This window comes from Brachypodium distachyon, chromosome 5, assembly GCF_000005505.3.
Source record: "Brachypodium distachyon strain Bd21 chromosome 5, Brachypodium_distachyon_v3.0, whole genome shotgun sequence".
NCBI classification, from domain to species: Eukaryota; Viridiplantae; Streptophyta; class Magnoliopsida; order Poales; family Poaceae; genus Brachypodium; species Brachypodium distachyon.
This window is the reverse complement of record NC_016135.3, coordinates 23,157,825-23,179,797: the sequence shown is the minus strand read 5'-3', so window position 1 is coordinate 23,179,797 and position 21,973 is coordinate 23,157,825. Positions and strand designations below refer to the sequence as shown.

At 43.9% G+C, this 21,973-nt stretch overlaps 6 protein-coding genes across 8 annotated transcripts; 4 read left to right on the top strand and 2 right to left on the bottom strand.

Moving 5' to 3' along the window:
- Positions 1-1,074: 1,074 nt before the first annotated feature.
- On the top strand, positions 1,075-2,941 carry LOC100832103 (myb-related protein Zm1). The gene is made up of 3 exons (XM_003580395.3): positions 1,075-1,368; positions 1,483-1,612; positions 1,701-2,941. Exons 1-3 carry the CDS (start codon positions 1,230-1,232, stop codon positions 2,527-2,529), a joined length of 1,098 nt encoding a protein of 365 aa, XP_003580443.1. The 5' UTR covers positions 1,075-1,229; the 3' UTR covers positions 2,530-2,941.
- A 1,766-nt stretch (positions 2,942-4,707) lies between these two features.
- Positions 4,708-8,208, top strand: LOC100833975 (E3 ubiquitin-protein ligase RNF14). The gene is made up of 7 exons (XM_010242044.3): positions 4,708-5,082; positions 5,552-5,626; positions 5,718-6,267; positions 6,591-6,976; positions 7,318-7,520; positions 7,618-7,771; positions 7,858-8,208. Exons 1-7 carry the CDS (start codon positions 4,783-4,785, stop codon positions 7,987-7,989), a joined length of 1,800 nt encoding a protein of 599 aa, XP_010240346.1. The 5' UTR covers positions 4,708-4,782; the 3' UTR covers positions 7,990-8,208.
- A 143-nt stretch (positions 8,209-8,351) lies between these two features.
- On the top strand, positions 8,352-9,807 carry LOC112269219. Its single transcript, XM_024455437.1, has 3 exons — positions 8,352-9,046; positions 9,182-9,270; positions 9,684-9,807. Exons 1-3 carry the CDS (start codon positions 8,847-8,849, stop codon positions 9,740-9,742), a joined length of 348 nt encoding a protein of 115 aa, XP_024311205.1. The 5' UTR covers positions 8,352-8,846; the 3' UTR covers positions 9,743-9,807.
- Positions 9,808-9,870: 63 nt separating this feature from the next.
- Positions 9,871-15,271, bottom strand: LOC100840487 (E3 ubiquitin-protein ligase RNF14). Of its 3 annotated transcripts, none has more exons than XM_024455436.1 (7): positions 14,993-15,271; positions 13,927-14,001; positions 13,298-13,805; positions 11,659-12,041; positions 10,681-10,904; positions 10,429-10,555; positions 9,871-10,302 (listed from the first exon to the last, which is right to left on the bottom strand). In XM_024455436.1, exons 1-7 carry the CDS (start codon positions 15,149-15,151, stop codon positions 10,132-10,134), a joined length of 1,647 nt encoding a protein of 548 aa, XP_024311204.1. In that variant the 5' UTR covers positions 15,152-15,271; the 3' UTR covers positions 9,871-10,131. The 3 variants fall into 3 exon arrangements, with proteins under 3 accessions (XP_024311204.1, XP_014751072.1, XP_014751073.1); XM_014895586.2 differs by having other exon boundaries at positions 10,429-10,567; positions 14,993-15,268; XM_014895587.2 differs by having other exon boundaries at positions 10,186-10,324; positions 10,429-10,567; positions 14,993-15,270.
- Positions 15,272-16,589: 1,318 nt separating this feature from the next.
- LOC100833663 (probable E3 ubiquitin-protein ligase RNF144A-B) lies at positions 16,590-18,458 on the bottom strand. Its single transcript, XM_024456077.1, is given in 5 exon segments — positions 16,590-16,775; positions 16,869-17,192; positions 17,794-17,969; positions 17,972-18,181; positions 18,245-18,458. Coding segments are annotated over 5 exon segments (1,110 nt in total).
- Positions 18,318-21,032, top strand: LOC100845148. Its single transcript, XM_003580434.4, has 2 exons — positions 18,318-19,673; positions 20,763-21,032. The coding sequence occupies exons 1-2, from the start codon at positions 18,469-18,471 to the stop codon at positions 20,782-20,784; spliced, it is 1,227 nt and encodes a 408-aa protein (XP_003580482.1). The 5' UTR covers positions 18,318-18,468; the 3' UTR covers positions 20,785-21,032.
- Positions 21,033-21,973: the final 941 nt, after the last annotated feature.

Here is a 21,973-nt window from a genome sequence, read left to right as displayed (position 1 = left end):
GAGTTCATTCAAATCATAACATGCATCCGTACCGTTGGACTTTTTTCTCTCCTTGAAATAAAGAAAGCAATATAGTATGGTACTCAATGCACATGATTCCAACGTATGGAGCTTGAGTAGTAACATAGGAGTACCAACATGTACTAGCAACGGCCTAAAGAAAAAACATGTCCTAGCAACAATTTATGCGCATCGGTTCACTATTTGTTGTCAGGTTGCGACCCACCCCCGTCCTGTTCCCCCCCGTCATCGCAAAAAGAAGCGGCAGAATTAGACAACATGCCTAATTAAATCGTAGGTGCAAAGCTCTATTGATTCACCTATCAAAAGCTCCGGAACAGTGCGCACTGTTTCCAAAGCTTTATTTCCCCCCGGTGGATTTGGTTCGAAGCAAGGAGGGTGCTGCTTTATTTGCTCACTGTTGCCCACCATTCAAGCTGATTTGGACGAAGCAGAGGAGAAAAAAAAAGATTAGGAGGAAGAAGAAGAGATCTCACTCACTCACTGGCCATCCGTCCATCCATCCCTGTCCCGTTTAAACCTACTTCTTGTGCCTGTGTTTTCGCCATGGCCAGAAACACGTTCGCGATCTCCTTGTGTTACGTACGTGTCGCCATACGCCCGGCCGGATCGGCACACGTCTCGCTCGTGTGGGGGAAACCACGACCCGATGCCCCCCTCCGGCCGGCCCCGGGCACGGGACATTGGACATCCTAGTCACGCACCCAACTCGGCAAGAAAGACCCCCACCGAGATCGTGTGCCTAATGAAGGCCCCGCCGGCGCAAATTACTGTGATTAAGCTGACACGCAACGCCGATTTGCTGCTAACTTGAGGTTGTAGTGAGGCTGTGTTGCGTGTCTGTGTGGGTTTGGTGAGCGGGAGTCCGCGCGGTGGGGACAGGGGGGCGACGCATAGAGGCGCCGTGGCGTTGGCTTTGTTGTCACCTGTCGCTCTGGCGGACGTCACGGGTCAGGCCACAGGGACGCAAGCCCGTCCCTACCAGCACCTGCCCACCACCAAAACATTTCACCGCGCGCTATATATACGCCCTGTCCTGCCAGTGTCCAGGTTGCAGCCTGCACAACGTCCGGCACAAGGGAGCCAGGGCCAGCAGGAGAGAGCACTGTGGCAACAGCAGCAGCAGCAAAACAGAGTCGCAGAAACGATCGATATATAAACGAGTCGAGCGACCGAGCTAGGAGGCTTAATTCGAAGCGGCCGGAGCGATGGGGAAAGGCCGGGCACCGTGCTGCGCCAAGGTGGGGCTGAACAAGGGCTCCTGGACGCCCGAGGAGGACATGCGCCTCATCGCCTACATTCAGAAGTACGGCCACGCCAACTGGCGCGCCCTGCCAAAGCAAGCAGGTAATGGCCGCCTGCCCGACCGCCGATCAAACAGTAAACATATGAGTTGCGTATCTTTCCGTCGTTTGTTTAAGAAAGCTCGGCTGATGTGTGTGTGTTTTTTGATTGATATAGGTTTGCTCCGGTGCGGGAAGAGCTGCCGGCTCCGGTGGATCAACTACCTCCGGCCGGACCTCAAGCGCGGCAACTTCACCGCCGAGGAAGAGGAGACCCTCATCAAGCTCCACGCCATGCTCGGCAACAAGTACGTCGCACGACACTCTGGAACCAAAATTCGCTCTTCGACTTCAATACTCTGGAAACTAACCGCGCTCGAAACTGTGTCTCCACAGGTGGTCGAAGATCGCGGCGTGCCTGCCGGGCAGGACGGACAACGAGATCAAGAACGTCTGGAACACGCACCTCAAGAAGCGGGTGGCCGCGGCGAGCGGCGGGGAGAAGAAGAATAAGAAGAACACGAAGAACAACAAGGAAAGCGGGGCCAAGAGACAGAAGAAGCCCGACTTACCGCCGGCGCCCTCGCCGTCTCAGTCCTCCTCCACCACAACCACGACGACAACAACCAACTGCTCCAGCGGCGACTCCGCAGGGGAGCAGCAGAGCAACACGAGCAAGGAAACCGACGCGCTGGATAACATCATGGAGATCCCCACGCTCGACGCCCTCGGCTTCGACTTCGACATGCTGGTCCAGGACACGGACCCCGTCCCCGCCCAGACATCGTACTGCGTCCCGCCGCCGGCGGCGGCGGCCTCGCCCTGCTCGTCCGCGTCCCCGCCGTGCGCGGCAGACGGCGAGCTGCTCGACCTGCCTGAGCTCGACATCGTGCCGGAGCTTTGGAGCATCATCGACGGCGACGCCGAGGCCCCGTGGAGCAATGCGGCGGCGGCGTGCCACGTGGAGGCGGGCGAGGACGGGAAGGAGTGGTGGTTGGAGGACCTGGAGCGGGAGCTGGGCCTGTGGGGGCCCATGGAGGACTACCAGTGCATCAACCCGGGCCCACAGGCCCAGTCGGGTCGTGTGGACCCGCTTTCAGTTTCTGCCGGCGTGGAGCTGGACCCTGTGTCGTGCTACTTCCAAGCTGGCCCCGCCGTCGCCACGTCGGCCCTGCAGGGATCCGAGCACTCTGCGGTTCTCACGGATAACCGGATGGATTTGTGAGATCATTATTGCCCGTTCGATCCTTAGCATAGAAACATCCAACACGATCGAACGGATGACATTGATGCTATATCATGCTAGCGCAACACACACACGTATCACTGCGGAGGCGTACGCCTTCAAGACACGAGTACAACTCCAGCACGTTGTAGTTAGGCTAGGATGCACAGAAAAGAAGATGTTAAAAATAATTTTGGGTGTATGTGTTGGGGGCAAAAGTGGTGTTGCAACGCAAACCACAAAAGGGTAGTCAAGATTTCCGGTACTTAATTAGCCCGGAATGTAACTTAACTTCAATTGCCGATTGGTACGAAACACGACCAAGTATACTGGTGTATGTATGTGCATGTGGTCATGCTGATGTAAGCGCTTTATCATGGGAAATTTCCTGCTACCGTTTTAGCTGGGCCAATCGCCTCGCTTTGGGCTTTGGACTATGCATACGACAACCTTTGTGCTTTTTGACAATTTTGATGCAATTCTCCTTTCTGGCTCGCTGCTCATGTTTTCTACTTCCTCGAGTCGCTTTTGCTTAGTTTATACTTGCTGTCGTGTCACTCGATGGATGATTAATTTGGGGGCGCACACATCATCATGGATTGTGATATGGAAGTAGGTTACCTAACAAAAGATCCAGAGGGGAGGCATGGGTGAGTACCACCCTGAAGTGTTCGTACGGTTAGAGAAAAAAAGGTGACACTTCACACTTGGACATGAAGCGAGGGAACACTTTTTTTTTCTATTGCGAGAAAAGAAAACCTAGATGTCGATGTTGCATTGATCAATTTTTTTATGCAACCATGGCTATCTGATCAAGATCACATGGTCGTGGACTCGTAGAGAGTCGGCAGTATGTGGTGTACATCGTTCCTTTACCGGTTTTGAAAAATAACGCCATACACATAATTTTTCAGAAAGCTAAAAAGTGTTATTTTTCTTGAAAGGAAAGGTGGAAAAGTTCTGTTGAAAAGTGGGCAAATAAATAAGATTTATCTTCGTCAATAATGACGGTATCACTCGGTATAAAAATTATACCGTTATTTTTTTCACACAAATTTATTGATGTATTTTTGTCATATATATCTAATTGGTGCAAAATGTGTTCAAAATGGAATCTTGATATATTATTCGTCCACTATAAAAGGACGGAGGGAGTAGCACCTTGCAACATTACCGTTCTTCCGTAGATTAAAATATAATTACCGATACTGATATAATTGAATCTTGAATACATTATCCGTGAAGAGAAATAATAAAGTCAAATTATGTAATATGCCAACGTGTAGATTAAATTGAGACCTGAAAATGTGACATGATAGATACGTCTTGTGGCAACGCTATCACTAATATAATTGGACCGTGATTACAATACGTGAAGAGAAATTAAAAAGTCAAATTATGTACTCCCTCCGTCACAGAATAAGTGACGTAGATTTGTATAAGAATCTATACAAACTCACGTCGCTTATTTGGGACGGAAGGAGTACTCGGAATAATAAACACAACATCATTTTTCCTATTTGTGCTACTATTCATTGTTAAATATGTCTTCTCCTATATGCAAACGTGTAGATTTAACTGGGATCTGAAATTGTGACATGATACATACGTCTGGTGGCAACGATATCAAGAATTCAGATTTCTTTATGAATGTTTTGCTATTGCGTCGTGAGTAGCACGATACCAATAGAGGCTTGAAGGAGCAACATGACTTCTCTTTTTTTACGCTACACAAACCAAGGATAAGAGAAGTCCCAAGAAGATTTTGGAAAGAAAAAACTCGGAAGAATTACCTTTTTTTGGGGCAAAAACTTGCTTTATTTAAAGGATAACCTCGACAAATATAGCAAACCCGTCAGGTGGCCGCCAAGCCACACATGACGCCCAGACTCAAGGGAGTAAGAATCTCTAGTTAGACTATGAGCATCTGAATTGGAGCTCCTACCTTCGTGACGACAACTATAAGAAGAAAGATAATTATCTTTTTTTACGGGAATCCGAAGAATTACTTTTACAGGCTTGAAGACTTTTTTTAGCGCACCTAATATTGGGCCGACTTGCTTTCTAGCACAGGCCAATACCCGAATATCCAATGGGTCAGATACTCAGATTGGGCAGTTCTTTCCGTACTAAACTACGAGAAACTAAAAAAAAGGACCACGACAGACTCCAGGATCCCCTAAAAAGACAACACCAAACCCCAAAGAAAGCTTAGCTTCCGACTCCACGACAAACTCCGATCGAGCTCCCGCCATGGCAGCCGCGTCCGCCGTCGCCTCGTCGCCCCAGGCACTTGAAGCCCACCCCGCCGTCCCCGTCCAGGAATTCTCGGTCGAGGCATCCTCCTCATCGTCGTCCCGCGCCGTCGAAGCGAGGCCGGTGTCGTGTAATGGCGGCGGCGAGGAGTGCGTGCTCGAACGGCACTCCCCGTGGGTGGCGGCGGCCGAGGCGGAATCGAGGTTGGGGGAAGCTGCTTCTGCGGGACTTTATCTTCGGGTCGAGAAGTTGGCGGAGGAGGAGTTACGAGACAACCGGCAGCGACAGGACGACGAGGTTTGATCAAATTGGGGGAAATTTCTTCAGTCTTATAAGATGGATCTGTTCTTATGATGCGTATAGCTGCATTGCGGTTTATCTATTGGTAGGATCGTGATGCTGATCTGCTGACTTAAACTGCTTGTGATTTACAAGGTTTTGGGCGAGGGTTTTGCCGAGGGCCACAGAATTGTTATTTTTATTTTCACTCGGAAAGATAAATCTGGCTGATCCTTTGTTTCAGGTTACGATTTTGGGGTTTAGTATTCAATTTATGTGAAGGATTTGTAAATAATTACTCCTGATAAGTTGCATTCAGGGAGGAAAAGGAAGCTTTGTTACGTGTATTCTCAGTTTAGGCTGTAGCTTGGGATAACGAATGACTCGTGGAGCTGCGTTGATTTTCAATTTAGGAATTGACATTGTTCTTTAACAATATTGTAGCACGGATTATTTCTTGCTCACTTTATTTCATCTTTCACTGCAGCTGATGGCGTTGGAGGCAATTTACGGGGATGATCTGGCTGAATTTGAAAACAAAGGAGAGCTTCGATATTTCCAGGTTTGTTCTGGTTACCAGAAATGTCGATTCATCTCTTATTGGATGGTGGAAATTATCTTTGATGAACTGTCTTGTTACCCTTCAATTCCAGATTTACATACACTACGACTTGCATGATGGCGTTGAAGTGTGCGCTAAGCTTTCTTCAGCTAATGACAGTCCAAAAGATGTAGGGTGTCCTGATGATGGTACAGAAGAGCATGGTGATAGACCAGACGAATTCTCTTACACTTGCAACTTTGAGTACCTGCCTCCTTTGGTACTGACATGCTTGCTTCCGCTGTCCTATCCTAGTAAAGACCCCCCATATTTTACAGCAACTGCCAAATGGATGGATGGACCTGATGTTTCTCAACTCTGTGAGATGCCTGACAACATTTGGGCAGAGCTACCAGGGCAGGAAGTGGTATGCCAATGGGTCGAGGGGATACGTAACTCTTCTTTTTCATATCTCCGATTTGATGGTAAAATAACATTAGGTCCAGATATTGCAACGCACAAACTAGACAACCGTGCAATCTCAAGAAGTCTCCCACTGGAGTCTGTAATCCCTTCAATGCTTAGTTACAGTAGTAAGAAGCACTATGAAGCTTTTCTCCAGGATTTTCATATGTGCATGATATGCCTTAACCAGACCAAAGGTGGGCCATCTTTCCTTCTGTGCAGTCACACCAAAAGATTATTCTCCTTTTTTGTGTAAATTTGCTCGCTCCTTCATTGAAAGAATACCACTTATTTATGTTAACCATTCCACACTGTAGTCTTGTAATCTTGTTGAGCTGTGACATAGTGGTAATCAACTCTTTTCAGAAAACATAGTGGTAATTGACACCTGCCTGAAATGTTAATGCTTCATAGTAGAGATTAAGAACAGGTGTCTGTTATTTATTTCCAATCAAGTTTTTAAATCATGCTCATTATAGTTCATTCCCCAGTAAACTAACTTCAATTCTGAAACAATTAGGTTCAAACTTCATCAAGCTTCCCTGCCAGCACTTGTTTTGTGTGAAGTGCATGGAGACCTTATGCGGGATGCATGTGAAGGAAGGTAGTTTATTTCAGTTGGTATGCCCTGATACGAAGTGTAGTGCTTCAATTCCACCTTATTTGTTGAAGACGCTACTCAGCGAAGGAGAATTTCAACGTTGGGACAGGCTTACTCTCGAGAAAGCATTGGACTTGATGTCAGATGTGGTTCACTGTCCAAGGTGTTCAATCGGTTGCTTGGGAGATGAGGATTACAATGCGCAATGTCCAAAATGTTGCTTTGTATTCTGCTCGTTATGCAAGGATCCGCGCCATCCAGGGAAGGAGTGTCTAACTCCAGAACAAAAGCTCCAGCGGCTCCAGGTACAAATGCATCTAAAATCTCTGTTGATTTGAGACTGACATTCTTGGTTAGTTGGCAAAATTAAAGACTGAAAATCTAGGTTATTTATGTTCCGAACCTGCATATATGGTTATACTGGCATGCACAATTGGTACTCATTTTTGTAGTAGTAACCTGTATACCTCCAAAAGACATCTTGCGGTTTGCTTGACCTGCAAATATACTATTTGTCAAAACTATTTGATGGTGCCATAAGCTTTTGACACCTCCTTGCTGTGCCATTACTTGTCGTGTTGACTGCTCAAGAATAATTTTATGTTACTGTGTCACCCATCTGTTGTCTTCAATTTTATGTCTGCAGGCATCCGGCAAGATGACCGCGAGTGGGATGGTGGAGGAAATGATGAGCATAAAAATGCTTTATGGAGATGCTAGATCATGTCCAAAATGCAAAATGACCATCAGCAAAACTGAAGGTTGCAACAAGGTGGTGTGTATCAGTTGTGGTCAAGCATTCTGTTTCCTCTGTGGCAAGGCTATCATCAGTGGCTATGGCCATTTCAGGTACGCCTTTCTAAGTCATCCAGGGTCTTTTGAATAAATAAAAATAATGGTCCAGGATCTCAGACTTACTATATACGTATGATTTTACAAACTATAGTAAGCGCCGTGACCTCTTTGAGCCTGGAAAAGAGGACACGAAGGATTGGCAGAACCAAATGAATTGGCTAGAAATTAGAAACCGTATACGAGCTCAAAAGCACCCGGTGGGCAGTACCGTAAAATGTCCAAAATGCCGCCAAAAAATTTACAAGGTAATGAACATCTTTTCATTTTGTAACATGGCATGATACGTTTCGTCCATTTTACAGAGTTCTAACTAGTGACCGCATGCATCCAGGACAATGTTGAATATATTTTCTGTCGGGCATGCCAAGCCAGCTATTGCACACTGTGCAGAAAGCAGGTCGAGTTTACGGGGCTACAGAGTGACCACTGGGGGTCACCGCAATGTGTGGGGATAAAGTTCTAGAATCAGAACTCTCCAATTCTTACATTTTGTATATCAGGACCTTGTCCCAATGTTATGTGTAGTTAGGAATGACCATATGTTGCAAGCACGGGTAATTAGGATGCACATACATTTAAGATACGTGTATCAACTAGCTTATCGACCGGTCATTGTAAAATCCTTTTATAATAGTATTGTTCTACCTTTTGGAAAATGAGAAGGGAAACATATTATTCTTTATGGCTTTGCGGCAGTAGCTTATGAATCTGTGTGCTGAACCTTTTGTGGCAACAGTTTGTACGAGGGATATTGGCTGGTGCCCTAGGAGGCAGGTAGGTCCACGTTCGTGCCTCTTGGTAGCAAATCGTGCGTGACATACGGAGTATAATGCTTAAAACAAACCAGAGTACTCCGTACTAAGAGATTCATATATGCAGCAGTCATGTGTGGTTTTGATGATAAATCTAACATTATTCTTTTTGCATGTTTACATGGTAGCTTCACGTGTGCTATGTTCATAATCTCTAGCCTGGCTCCCCTGAAACGAAACTCCCACCTGTTTGTACAATATGCAATGTTTTTTTCTATTCACAAGTTACCAACCAATCATGTTTTATTATCGTCATTGCACCCATTGAAATTACTTTGAATCTCTATACGCAACTGACAACTTGTAAGCTGTAACGACTAAAAATTTATTTTCCTTCTAAAAGAGAGAAGAGAAACGCCAGCGGTAACGAATGATCCTAAATGACATTCATGTAGCTGGCAGTTCAAAGTTCAAGCACATCCTATAAAAACACCCAGCTCACGTCCTTCCTCACCAAGATCACCAGACCGATCTAGCACTCAATCTCTCTTCATCAGCTGCCGCAACCATGGCGAAAACCGCAAGCCAGATTGTGACAATGCTTGTCATCCTGACAACACTCGCCCTCGCCGCCCTCGCCGTCACCGACCTGCCGCCGAAGCGGCCAGGCCAGGAGGTCCATCTGTTCGAGGTCACCGTCAGCGTCCCGGAGGACGGCAAAGTGGACGACGAGTACAACTACCGGATTCTCGCCACCGTGCTCGGCAGGTCTCCCCTGGCTCAACTGATCATTATTGCGAATATGAATCTCTACAGCTCCAGCTTCAGGCTCCGGATGTTTGATCCTTTTTACTTCATTTTCTGATGCTTCTGTCTTGTTTTTCTTTCTTTTGGAACATAAAGCGTTGAAGCGGCAGAGAGCGTCATATCCGAGAATGACGTTGGGAGTTTCAAGGCGTACCTCACCAACAACCAGGCCCGTAGATTGTCGAGTGAGTTAAATTCTTACTGCTCCCTCCGTATTCTATATATTAAATCATATCTAGATACATCCAAATTTTAAGAAACTTGAGATATTTTTTGTTGGACGGAGGAAGTACTAAACTGCTTGTCGTTGTCAGTGCACTGCTAACAAGTGTCTTGAGAAAGACGGCCATATTGCTCTGTTCCATCGCTAGGATCACGGAGTTGGAAAATGCCGTGCCATGTGTCATCGACATGTGGCTCCGAACCCCACATGTCATCCTCGCGTGGGACAGCATTTTCCGGTTCTAGTTTACATTTCTTTGCGATGGTACAGAGTTTATTTTTCCGCGTCAGAATAGGATATATACATCTGTAAGTGTAGCAGATGATGTAACAAGAAGCTTCTGATGTGTATATAAACACGTATTTCATTGAGCAGGAGTCCCGGGGGTGCTGGAAGTTAGGGAGAGCGATGATCAGCCTTCGGGCGGACAGTGATATCAGCAACGCCACAGAGGAAATTTACTCCAGCGATTCCAATCTCAAGTGCTTCAGAGATACGTGAGATGGAGAAGCAAAGGGAGCAACGTATACTTTTGTTTTTTTCAATAAAAGAAGAAGTGTCGTAGGCTCAATAATACCTGAAACATTATGTTATACTGAATCAGCAAGCTTTTGTGCTGTCTTTTACATGACGATGTTCGTCAAGCTAAAAACAAAATGCATGGTTGGCGGGGTTCAGAGGTACACAAATTTCCGATAACAGGTTGGGCTACACAAACACACCCAAAAAAAAAGTAGCTGTAACTACTGCTCTCTGGAAGACTGAAACTGTAGATAAACCTGTAGCCAGAACCAGGGCTTGCTTGCCCTCACAATGGTTATGATTAAGAGTCATCGTTCTTCTTCGTTCCAATCTGGGTGATCTCAGGGTCGGCAGTGTGCTGCTTGCACCCTCGGGGGCCATAGTGCTTCGAGCTCTTCCTCACCACCGTTCGGCACAGAGCACAATAATGAACTTGGCATGTTCCGCACAAGATATGATTGTTGTTTCCCATCTGCTCACATCAGGGACAGTGTCTTCATTTACCAGAAAAATCAAGTGACAAATAAACTACATCTTCAGAACACGGTAAAAAAGATGACTAATCCATATGATATGTGAAAAGCCAACGAAACTTCACCTTGAGATTTGGCTGGTGGCAACTCGGGCATGGATGTGCTCTACGTAGTTCATGTTTCAGTTCTTTCTGTATCTTTTTGAAGACATCTTTCGTCTCCACATTCACTCTCAGGTTCTCCCTATCAATTCTGCATCGTTCACTTTCAGAAAGAAGAGTTGGTTCAGAACTGGTATCCAGAGAATAGCTATAGGAATATAGGATACAGGATACTTGACAGATCACACTTGACCATTAGACATCAGAAGAATGTACCTTGTATGATCGGGATTTAGTGCTTTGCCACAGTCATAGCAGAAAAACTTGTTACAGTTGCTACAACACATGTGGTTGCAGCCTGACATGCGTGAGATGAAAGTACCACAATGCGGACATGGAACAGAAGAACGAATTATTTCCTTGATGCTAATTATTTCATTCGCCAAGATAACCCGGCGTTCAGTATTGCCTTTGGCTAAGTGGCGTACCTTTTCACGTTCCTGTAGAAAACAAATATATAGCACACTTGAGTACTGAACATGGTGATCTCAAATTCTCAATGCTATTCTCACTGTATAGAACTCCAATAAGACACTGATGAACAACCCTAAGACAAATAGTGGAACTTGGAATGTGTATCTTGCTGAAAATGGCATCATGTTAAACAACAACCATAAAGACAAATTCAACAACCATAAAGTAAAAATATCCTTGCCGGTTGCGATGTGTGTCTTCGTGGTCTTGTCTTGGGTGGTTGGTGTGTTAGCCTGGTCTTGGGCTTTGTAATTTACATTCTTTGCGTTTTCTCGAGAAAAAATAATGCTCCATTTAGCATACATATAGTAACTGAATTTAATTTAATGTAACAATAGAACCGGCAAGGGAACATGTTAAGCCACATGTAATATCACTAGAAACTTGACCAACATTTCTTCTCTCTTTTTTCAGAAAACAGGCATCTGCCGGCTTGTTTTTCTTTATGACCCAGAAAGGCCATAATTTCAATATGACCCATGATTCAACTCTCATCAGTGTAAAAGAAACCCATATTTATAAATTCTCAAGAACTAAATAAGTTTTCTATTTCATGAAATATGTACCAGCAATTTTGGCATCTCCAAGTTCTCGTGTTCATAATATGTTGGAAACTTGCTCTCATAGTTAGTACTCACAGCTAATACTTCTGACAAAAAGGAGAATCTGTAGTATTTAAATTATTTTTTATAGGTAATGGGCCAGTAGCTCTATTTGAACCTGTAAGGAGAGCAGTTTTTCTTCTGGAGTAATGCATCTCCCACCTACGTGACGGCGATCTCTGCAACGGGTGCAGAAGCTGAAAAGGCACTTGGAGCACTGGGCATTGTCCTCATCTTCCAGGCAAGCTGTTTGACATCTTGGGCAGTAAACTACATCAGACATCGAGTCTAGAGTCTTCTGAAGTATCAATCTCTCCCACCGTTCAAAATCTGCATTTCCTAGCAGCCTCTTCAATAGATCTGGAGGAACAACGCCTCCACATTTGTTATCAGGGCACACCAATTTCAGCACTGATCCTTCCTTGACATGCATCCTTGTGTATGTCCCCATGCAACTCAAGCAAAAGTAATGACGGCAGGGAAGTTTTATGAAGTCAACACCTGAGGGTAATCAAAGTACACATATTTAGTTTCCAAATATTCCAGACTCCACACATGATGGAACTTAGAATGTCATGATTATACCTCAGCACAATGACACATGGAAAAGATTAGTTGTGCTAATCGTGGCAATTATAGAAACTACATAATTTTTTGTGGGGAAAATAAGCTTGTGATTGAATAAGGGTTAAGGCTGCTTAGGCGTTTGGGCTGTGCCCTTGTTCCTATGGGACCTTGTAAATTACAATGTAAGCAACTTGTATTATTCATATACTAGTAAAAGAAATGCGCATTGCTATGGACTAGTTTAAAAGACCAATTACTTTACTGATCTGAGGTGCTGCTTGGCGTATCTGTAAATTCATGACAAGGTATTTTTGCAAAACAGGTATAAGCAAGTGGTGAACAATTTATTTCAATCTCAATTTTTTTTGCGGGTGTTATTTCAATCTCAATTGTTGGCAGCAGTCAGATGACTGGTACACGCGTACAACTCCATGGCAAATGGACCACCAACTAGTTTATTGATAGCCTTACCATAGGAGTAAAAGATAATTAACAGGAGCACCATGCCCCAAAATTATTAGTTTTGCCTAGGTACGGGGAACAGCAGAATTTGTTTTTTTTCGTATGTCTGGTTTAACTTGTGGGCTACGAGTTGAAAGAAGTTTGGACTAAAATTCAAACTGTAGTTACTTTTTTAATGATTGTTTGTTGAAAATCAACAGGCAAGCAAAGAAATATACCCCGCAATATCTGAGTTCAAGTATTTTCTTTCAAAGGTATGTAGAGTTGTAGACTGTGGAGTATGTGAATTCTTACAACTTGGTATATGCCCCAGAACTCAAATTTCCTAAATATATAACCAAATTTTGATTGAACATGTGCATTTCAAATCATGGTGCCCTGGCTCCACAGAGCCCCAATTCGGGGCCTAATGTATATATAATACTAGTATTGCTCTCCTCAACTGTTCAGAAACAACAGATTTAGGTTATGATATAGGCACTTGTGAAATAACGAATGGTTAGTATTATGCTAAAGTTTCCGGTCAGCTTTTCCTCACAAACTGGGCCAACTCTATTCTTCAGGAATTGCAAGAACACCTTACCCTTTTGAAGTTCCAGAAAACAAAATGCTCAGAAGGCAGCACATTCAGATCCAAAAGTAGAGATAATCTAATGAATAAACCAATGCAAGAAACGAGCAGTTGAACACCAGGAAGAATACCAAGGCATCAGGATGCCCCGAGTTACCTGTGTACTCACTGAAACAGATCCTGCAGACATGAAGGCCATGAAGAAATGACTCATGGCATTGTTCCTCACTGTAGCTGATCAACTGTTGAACAACAGACTCTACAGACAGAATATCCCCAACAACCCGAACATCCACGGGATCCATTCTACTACCAGGCTGCCATATGACTATCCCGTCATCAAAACCAAGATGAGAGAGCATAGAACTCTGCAGCCATTGCACCCACTCAAAAATAACTTCCTGTCCAGGTTGCTGTGCCCAGATCGAGTCGAGCATGTGGCAAAGGGAGGAAACCTTCATGCTATCCAACCATTGTACACCGATAGTAAAGTATGGAGGATGATGGCTCGGATATGATGGAGGCATAAGGCATGTCAGGGATATTGGAGCCAAATGATCGACACTGAATGTGTCAAAGGACTGGCTGTTCGGGTCATTATCAATACCATGGACAAGTTCTGCGGATATACTGATACCATCTGGAATTTCACAGTGCACACGGATCTGCAAAGAATATAAAACGAAAAAAAAATAGTATGTCAGCTTTTGTTGTCATAGGATAGTTACCGAATCCTACGAGTATGGTGCTAATTAAAAAAATTCCTCTATTGAAAAACAGATGTACCTGGAAAGACCGTGGTACAGACTTTTCATCAAAAATGTATAAATTGCCACCATAAATTGCCTCCATTGCCAGCATCTAAGCAATCATATAGAGAAAAATTACATCAGCAGGATGTATTTGAAATTTAATGTACTTTCCATTCATATAAATTTGAAATACTTATCGATGATCATCTGTTTTTCAACACAGTTTTTTTCACAAGAAAATAGTCTTTAGTTTTACTATTTGAAGAACAAAGTATGCAGTACTAACTTATGTATATTCGAGAGATTGCTAGAGTTTTTCCTTGGGATTTTTTTCTCTCTAAGTCCTTTTGTTTTACCTCTTGGCCATTTGGGCTTTTATATTTTTTTTCAACCTGCTTTATAAACAAAGGCTAGTCATTTATAGGTCTTTCAAAACATAAAACTTATCTACAATCACGGATCGATTTATGTCTATCAATTCCATCATTTTCTTCACTCTAAAAGGAACCTGGAACTGGCATTCTAAAAGGAACCCCTAGCTGATTGACAGCATATCAACTATTTCGATCTTACGATCAAGTCATAGTTATTCCAAATCACCAGGGTTTAAAATTTGGCAACCAGAAAAATTCGGATCTCACCAAAATATCCGAAATTTCGGAAATGTTGGGAACTTCAAAAATATTTCGTTGTCATTCCGTACAAATTTCATTGATTTTAGATGAATTTTGACCAAATTTACAATTATAATACATAACAGAAGAGGACTACAAAACTGGCTTGCAGATTGGCCATGTACACGTGGTTTCGCACCAACATTAACATCAATAACGAATGATCTGCAATGGCCGGTCCGATTTTTGTGCTACAAGTTCTGACTCTAAAACCAAGTTTCTGCGCTAATTATCTTCCGCTGCCAACTACCAAGTGGCATGGCAAAATTGTGCGCAGCTTGGAGGTTTCGGTGGGCCGGTGGGGGACTAGAACCATCGCAATCACGAGAAGGATTCGCAACCCATTCCGAAAATACTAGCCCAAGGGTTAATCGGTGACGAGGTGTAGGACGAAATATCGATTCCAGCAAAGTGAAGTAGTACCACCTCATCTTGTTGGAGCTGGTCGTTGGAGCGCAGCTGCTCTTCCGGCAGATCGGGCTCCTCTCCCTCCTCGCGATTCCGGAGCGCGATCTCGTGGAGCATCCTCGTCGCCTCCGGCAAGAGATCGGTCTCTCCGTGGGAGCCGCCGTGAGGATTCTCCATCGGCGGTGGACTGCGGGTTGCCCGGTCGGAGGACGGAGTTTCTACGGACTGGACTGAGTAACACAGTGGCTGTTAAACCTGGTATATGTATACGGGGCTGGAAGAGGAAACTTAAACTCACGTTAACCCAATTAGACTGGAGTCTAGCTGTATTATAGTAAAGGTTATAATAATCCAGCTTTTTTAACAAGCTTTTATATAATTTTTTAATTTACTTAACCATTTTTTATGTGTCATTTCATTTTAACGAGCTCGGTTTGGTATAGTTCAGTATGGGCTGTAATTTCAGGGCTACTAATGCAACTTGGGCCCCTAAGGCCCTGACAGGTTGATTCAACGCCTCAGGCCCACGAGCTCGGTTTGGTATAGTGCAGTATGGGCTGTAATTTCAGGACTACTAATGCAACTTTAGGGGTCCTAACAGGTTGATTCAACGCCTCAGGCCGACGATAAGCTAGCGATCCGTATCCTTAGTTGCGCCGAATACTTTTAAATAACTGATGTTTCTCGATCTAAAACAAAATGATTTCTAGGGTTCGAGGTCACTAACCTCCAACTCCACTTCAGATTATTAGCCTGGAGTTCGCCACCAGTATAGCCAACCCTATCCTATCACGTCAATCCCACAAGCTTCTCATCCATTCTCGTTCGCTCGTGGCGGGGGAGTAAGTCAAAATAAAAAAAACTCACATTGGGTTTAGAGATAATCAGGTTCGATCTGATGACTTCCATCACGTTAAGGTGACACTCTACCGATGAGTTATATCCCTCCCCGTCCCATCGAGAAAGAGAATTAACGAATCCTAAGACAAAGGGGCGAGAAAGTCAAGGTCACTCTTCCTCCGGGCTTTCTTTCCGCACTATTATAGATAGTCAAATAATGAGAAAAATTGGATTCAATTGTCAACAGGTCCTATCGAAAGTAGGATTGGCCATGGATTCGAGCCACAACATGTTCGCTTACAAAAAAAAGCTGCAAATGTAGCTATTGATATTTTTTCTGTTCTAGACTAAGCAACCACGGGGTCAGCGGTGTGCTGCTTGCATCCTCTAGGGCCATAGTGCTCCGTGCTCTTCCTCACCACCATCAGGCAGAGAGCACAGTAATGAACCTGACAGACCCCGCAGGAGATATGTTGTTGTTTCCGATCTGCTCAGCATCACATTAGACAGTGTCTTCATTCATTTACCAGAATCCAGTGAAAAAATAAATTACAGCTATCTTCATATCACAGTAAAAGGCAAGCTACTCCATGTCAAACACGAATTTCGGGTGTTCAGAGGTTCACTGATCTTTCAAGCATGTCCTATATAACAAATGCTGTAGGTTAACTAGAAACTATTGCTATTCCGAGCTGTACATATGTGTGTGCAACTGCACCGAAATAAACCTGTAGGAATAGCCTAGTCGAAACCGATGCTCCACCTTTAGATCATTTTACGGAAGTTCTGATCCAGAGTCATCCTTCTTCTTGGTTCTACTCTGAGGGATCTCAGGATCGACAGTGTGCTGCTTGCACCCTCTGGGGCCATAGTGCTCCGAGCTCTTCCGCACCACCTTCCGACAAAGAGCACAGTAATGAACCTGGCATGGCTCGCAGAAGAGGTGGTTGTTGTTTCCAATCTGCGCATATCAGAGACATTGAATTCATTTCACAACATCAGTTGAAATAATTGATGACAAAATACACATCATATATGGAAACAACAACTTTACCTTGGGATGTGGTTGGTGGCATATCGGGCATGGATATTGTCTGATGCTGACTGATAGTGGCAGTTTCACTTTTGGTTTCAGTACCTCGTCCTCTTTAATAAAATCAACCGCCCTTACCTCTTTCCTAGCATAGCTATAGTTGAAGTGATTACGACAGTTCCTGCAAAACATGTGGTCGCACCCAGACACCCGTGAGATGGCGACACCACAGTGCGGACATGGAACGGAAGAACGTAGCACTTCCTTGATGCTGCGTATTTCATTCGCCAAGTTAATTCTCCTGCCTATATCACCTTTGCTCAAGCAGTGTACCCTTGCACGTTCCTGTATAAAACAAAAGGCATGTTGATAATTGTGATCTCAACACAATTCTTGTTGTGTTGATCAATTGAACATATCTTGCTGGGAGTGCATCATATTCTAAAATAACCTTAAGTACACGAATATATTCTCAAAAAGAAAAATAGTGTATGAAAGTCATTGTATTGTATCCAAAACACTTATAATACCTTTTCTCTGGAAACCAAATGAAATAGGTTCTGAAAATGATAAATTCGGTAGGGAGGCATGTCCAGGCACACATCCTGTTACTATACACTTGCCCAAATTTCCATGTGCAGAACTTCAGTAGGGCACATGATTCAATTCTTCACACTAGAGTTTAGAGAGAGAGAAAATTATTTTTCTAAATTCTGCAGAACCAAATAAGTTCTATTGTTTGTGAAATATCAAATAATTGAGATCCCCAAGTCCTCGTATTCTTAATATGTTGGAAGTTCGACTTGTTTCTGATAGTAAACATTCACACTTCCACAGCAAATATTTATGACAAACGAGTGAAACGAAACGGCAGAATCTGATTATGTAGTGTTTAGCTGGATTCTGAATAAAGTTAGGCCGATAGGCCGGAAGATCTATTTGCTACCTTTAAGGTGAGAAGTTTTTCTTCTGGAGTAAGAATAATGCATCCCCTCCCTGTGTGACAAGGATCTCTGCAGAGGCTGCAAAAGTTGAAGAGGCACTCGGAGCATGTGGCATTGTTCCCATCATCCAGGCAAGCTGTTTCGCATCTTGGACAATATTATACATCAGCCATTGAATTAGAGTCTTCTGAAGTACCAATCTTTCCCATCTTTCAAAATCTGCATCTCCAAGCAACCTCTTCAATAAATTTGGAGGAACAACGCCTCTGCACTTGTCATCAGGGCACACCAAATTCAGTACTGTTCCTTCTTTGACATGCATGCTTGAGTATGTCTCCATGCACCTCTGGCAAAAGTAATGCTGGCATGGAAGTTCTATGAAATCAACGCCTGAGGGAATCATAAGAAGAGATTTAATTCTTAATTGCGGTTGTAGCGATTGATGCCACATACCCCTTTGGGACGGCCCACGGCCCACGTCCAGGGAGCAGGACACGAACCCTAGCAGCAGGTCCCTCCTCCACCCCCGCGCCAGTGTCTCCGTCCGCCCCCTCCCTGACTCGTTCCACTTACCCCCCGAGCCGCCTCCCTCCCTCACCACCGCCCCGACGCTCGGCCACACAACGCCCGGCCCGGTGCACCTACTCCCCGCATACCCCAGCTCCATTCCCTTGGAAATGGAAGACGACACCACCACGGCGGCGGCCAAAGACGCCGTATCCATGGTTCTCCGGCTTGACGGACTTCTAATCGAGATCCTACTCCGCGTCGGCTTCCCCACCACCCTCGTCCGCGCCGCCGCCGTCTGCAAGCGCTGGTACCACCTCGCCTCCGACATGGGCTTCCTCCGCCGCTTCCGTAAGCTCAACCCGCCCCGCCTCCTCGGGTTATACATCCATGGATCCCCAGTTTCGTCCCCAATCACCCAGAGGTTCGTCCCTGTGCTCCCTGAGCCCCCCGAGCTGCTTGCCGCCGCCGTCCGTACCGTCGAGGGCTACAGCTTCCCCACGCGCGAGTCCGAGGCAAATTTGGCACGTCACTGCCGGAACGGCAGCGTCTTCACCACCCTGTGCGGCGATCTATATGGATACCAACTTCAGCATGAAGTGCACAATCCACTTTGCCCCCGTGCTACAGCCATTAGCATCAACCCACGGCTGACGTTCAATCCAGCACCACCAGCGACAGGGTTTGAAGTGCTGACCAGAGAGGAAGAAGACGGCAGCTTATCCTACTATTATGTGTTTATGGAGCTTTCCTATGATGAGATTGGGTCAACTGTTCCGCCAAAACATTGGACCGCGCGAGTGTACATGTTGCAGGATGGCATCTGGCGCAGCCATACCACAGCCACGCCACGGATCCCTGTTGGGCGGGCAGGACACTCTGTGCTGATTCAAAACAAAGTCTACATGACTGTCACCATGAGGGATATCAGTGTCTTGGATTTGAATACGTCAAGCTTTTCAACAGTTCAGCTTCCAGATGGAGTGCAGCATCCAGCTTCAGACTTCATGCTGTCCTGCACCCCCGATGGTTCCAGTATCTACCTCGTCGAGCTGAAGGACTTTCAGCTTTGCATCTTGATATACAAGGGAGGCTGCTGGTCCATTGCGGACACAATTCTGCTTGTCATGTGTGCGGGTTTGATGATTTCAGATTGCACGATTGAGGATGCACATTCTTCTTCTCCTTGGATTAAACATGTGGGGGACCACGCTGAGTTTGTGCTCTTGCAAATGGGTCGACATGTCCGATATCTGGATACGAGGTGCAGGACATTGCGCACATTGTATGAGATGTCAGCGGAGGAACAAACTTGGGAGAGTATTGCCATAATTCCTTTCATGATGATCTGGCCTCCCGTATTCCCTTCCCTGAGGTATGATCCTGCCAGGTTCGCCTTTTAGCCTTTAGATAATGTGAACAATGCTCTGTTTCAGTTTAGCAATGTGTGTCTTCGATCACACTGTTTGGTGTAGCTGTAGAATTGTGTTTGGTATATGATTGATATCTTGCGCCATTTTGAAATGCTTCTTAAGTGACATTTCAGAATGATTGCCTTAAGATCTTTTTCCAAACGTTGATCCGTAATGGGATTAACAGTCCATATTCTGCGTGTTGATGTTGCATAGTTGCTCAAGTATCTCTTATGCTTGATTCCTGATTCAGATATATCATAGCGTAAGTTTTTGTTCGCATGGCGAGTAGATATACAAGTTACCAATGGGTAATATCTTCTTGCGCGGAATTTTTCATATGATCTGCTGGACTGTATCATGAAAAAAAGTATGTCTAGGATATGAAGGATTTCAAAAACTTTGCAGGAAAAATGCATTACTTCAACTTTCTGGCGCACACAATGTTTGGCTATCATTTTAGTAGCCCCGTTTAAAAATTCAAAGTTTGCATCTCCCAATACACTGTTATCCTTAATACCAGCTTCATTGGTTTTAGCATTTCTAATTGAATGACTCCAGGCTTGTTACCAGCAGCATGCTTAGTGCGAAACTACAATTGGACATTCAAAAGTATGAACTTGGTTTTATGTCAGGAGGTTGATGCATAATAGAATTATGTTCTGTATGTGGAATCAAGCTATTGCTTGGTGGATCGTGTATCCGAGTATCTCTCTTATGCATGATCTCTGATGCAGATATATCATAGAATATTTTTCATTTCATATGACCAATGGATAAATGTACTACAATATAACAATTGCAATGGGTAATTTGTGCTTGCATGAAACTTGTGCATTTATGATAAAATTGTTTACTGAACTGCAAAATGTCATAAGGGAAACATGCCTCCATAGGATATGAAGGCATTTAACCTGTATCTCTGTAGGAAAGCATGCATTACTTATATAATATTTATTAATGATTTTTGTACAAGCCACTTGTATTTGCCGTTCATTTTAAATCCTGGCAATTCTTGTATCCTGATCTTCGTTATGCTGTCTTTGAAACAGAAATTGCAATGTGCAGAAGTAAGATACCAGGAAGCTCTTGGGGTATCTACGTCAAGTGAAGTGGTGGCATCTCAGGAGTTACCTGCATTTCTTAAGTAACCATAGCAGTTCGGACTGCCCTTATTATGTTCTGTAATGGATTTATCAATTAGGAGTAGGATTCGACTTAACCGGAGCAGCTACTGCCTACTGCGTACTCTCTCCATTCCAAAACATAACTCATATAGATTTTTCTCATTTGTTTCACAATACACCTCATTTTTCTCTTCATACCCGCACCCGGCCAATAACTACTCACAACCACTTATTATTAATCCAATATGAGTGGTCAGGCACTAGAAACGAGAGTCGCCTTCGTCCAAGTGCACAAATCTATATGAGTTGTGTTTTGGAACGGAGAGAGTATCTCCTGCGGCATGATCACTGTTTGGTGACTTGGACTTTCGTTTTGTGTGGTCGAGAACTGAAAAGCCAAAAAAATCATTAAATATAACTCAAAATTCTTAAAAACCTAAGTTAAAAAATGCATATAAATTTGTGAATTATAAAATGTTTGCATCAATAGTAGCATGGCCTTCATCTGTATCTCAAGCAATCAGCCTTTTTACCAACTAAACTGAAGTTTCTTCTTTTGATAATTCAAATGCATGCTAAGCTAGCAATCTGAGTGGGGATGAACTTATTATATTTGCTAAAAGTTTCAAATATCTCACAAAATGGTAACTAAAAAATTCTTCAAGATTTAATTTAGAAGAAAACTCATACAGATCTCTGAAATAGAGATAGCCAGCCTAAAAGTTCTACATGTAAGCAGATTTACTTAAACATGTGTCTTCTCAACAGGAAACAGAGCTTCAATAATGTCAAATTCATGATATGAAAAAACATACAGCGATTAATGAAAAGATATGCAAAGCTTTTCTATGTTTCCTATAAAATATGCATATACTGAGAAATTATAAGTAACATCTGTATCTCCAGTACATGCAATTATATGAATCATCTGCCATTGATGACTTATAACTTGCTAAATTACCTTATATTGCACAGATAAAGATACGTAAGACATCTCTTGAGTGTCTCCTTCCTTCTGTAACCACTAAAGGGAAAAAGCACTTGTGATTATAGCAATAATTGGAGCTTGAACTTAATCTGTGCACCCATTCACATTCGACATTCAAGGTCTTTATTCCCTTTCGTGATTCTTGATG

Coding starts and splice junctions, on each gene's coding strand:
- LOC100832103 (XM_003580395.3), top strand. CDS start 1,230: ATGGGGAAAGGCCGGGCACCGTGCTGCGCCAAGGTGGGGCTGAACAAG. Junction 1,369..1,482: donor CGCCCTGCCAAAGCAAGCAG/GTAATGGCCGCC, acceptor TGATTGATATAG/GTTTGCTCCGGTGCGGGAAG. Junction 1,613..1,700: donor CACGCCATGCTCGGCAACAA/GTACGTCGCACG, acceptor GTGTCTCCACAG/GTGGTCGAAGATCGCGGCGT.
- LOC100833975 (XM_010242044.3), top strand. CDS start 4,783: ATGGCAGCCGCGTCCGCCGTCGCCTCGTCGCCCCAGGCACTTGAAGCC. Junction 5,627..5,717: donor GAGAGCTTCGATATTTCCAG/GTTTGTTCTGGT, acceptor CTTCAATTCCAG/ATTTACATACACTACGACTT. Junction 7,772..7,857: donor GCCGCCAAAAAATTTACAAG/GTAATGAACATC, acceptor GCATGCATCCAG/GACAATGTTGAATATATTTT.
- LOC112269219 (XM_024455437.1), top strand. CDS start 8,847: ATGGCGAAAACCGCAAGCCAGATTGTGACAATGCTTGTCATCCTGACA. Junction 9,047..9,181: donor CTCGCCACCGTGCTCGGCAG/GTCTCCCCTGGC, acceptor TGGAACATAAAG/CGTTGAAGCGGCAGAGAGCG. Junction 9,271..9,683: donor CCAGGCCCGTAGATTGTCGA/GTGAGTTAAATT, acceptor TTCATTGAGCAG/GAGTCCCGGGGGTGCTGGAA.
- LOC100840487 (XM_014895586.2), bottom strand. CDS start 15,151: ATGGAGAATCCTCACGGCGGCTCCCACGGAGAGACCGATCTCTTGCCG. Junction 10,905..11,658: donor AAAAACTGCTCTCCTTACAG/GTTCAAATAGAG, acceptor TGTTTTCTACAG/GAACGTGAAAAGGTACGCCA. Junction 10,303..10,428: donor GCCACCAGCCAAATCTCAAG/GTGAAGTTTCGT, acceptor TGATGTGAGCAG/ATGGGAAACAACAATCATAT.
- LOC100845148 (XM_003580434.4), top strand. CDS start 18,469: ATGGAAGACGACACCACCACGGCGGCGGCCAAAGACGCCGTATCCATG. Junction 19,674..20,762: donor CCCGTATTCCCTTCCCTGAG/GTATGATCCTGC, acceptor TCTTTGAAACAG/AAATTGCAATGTGCAGAAGT.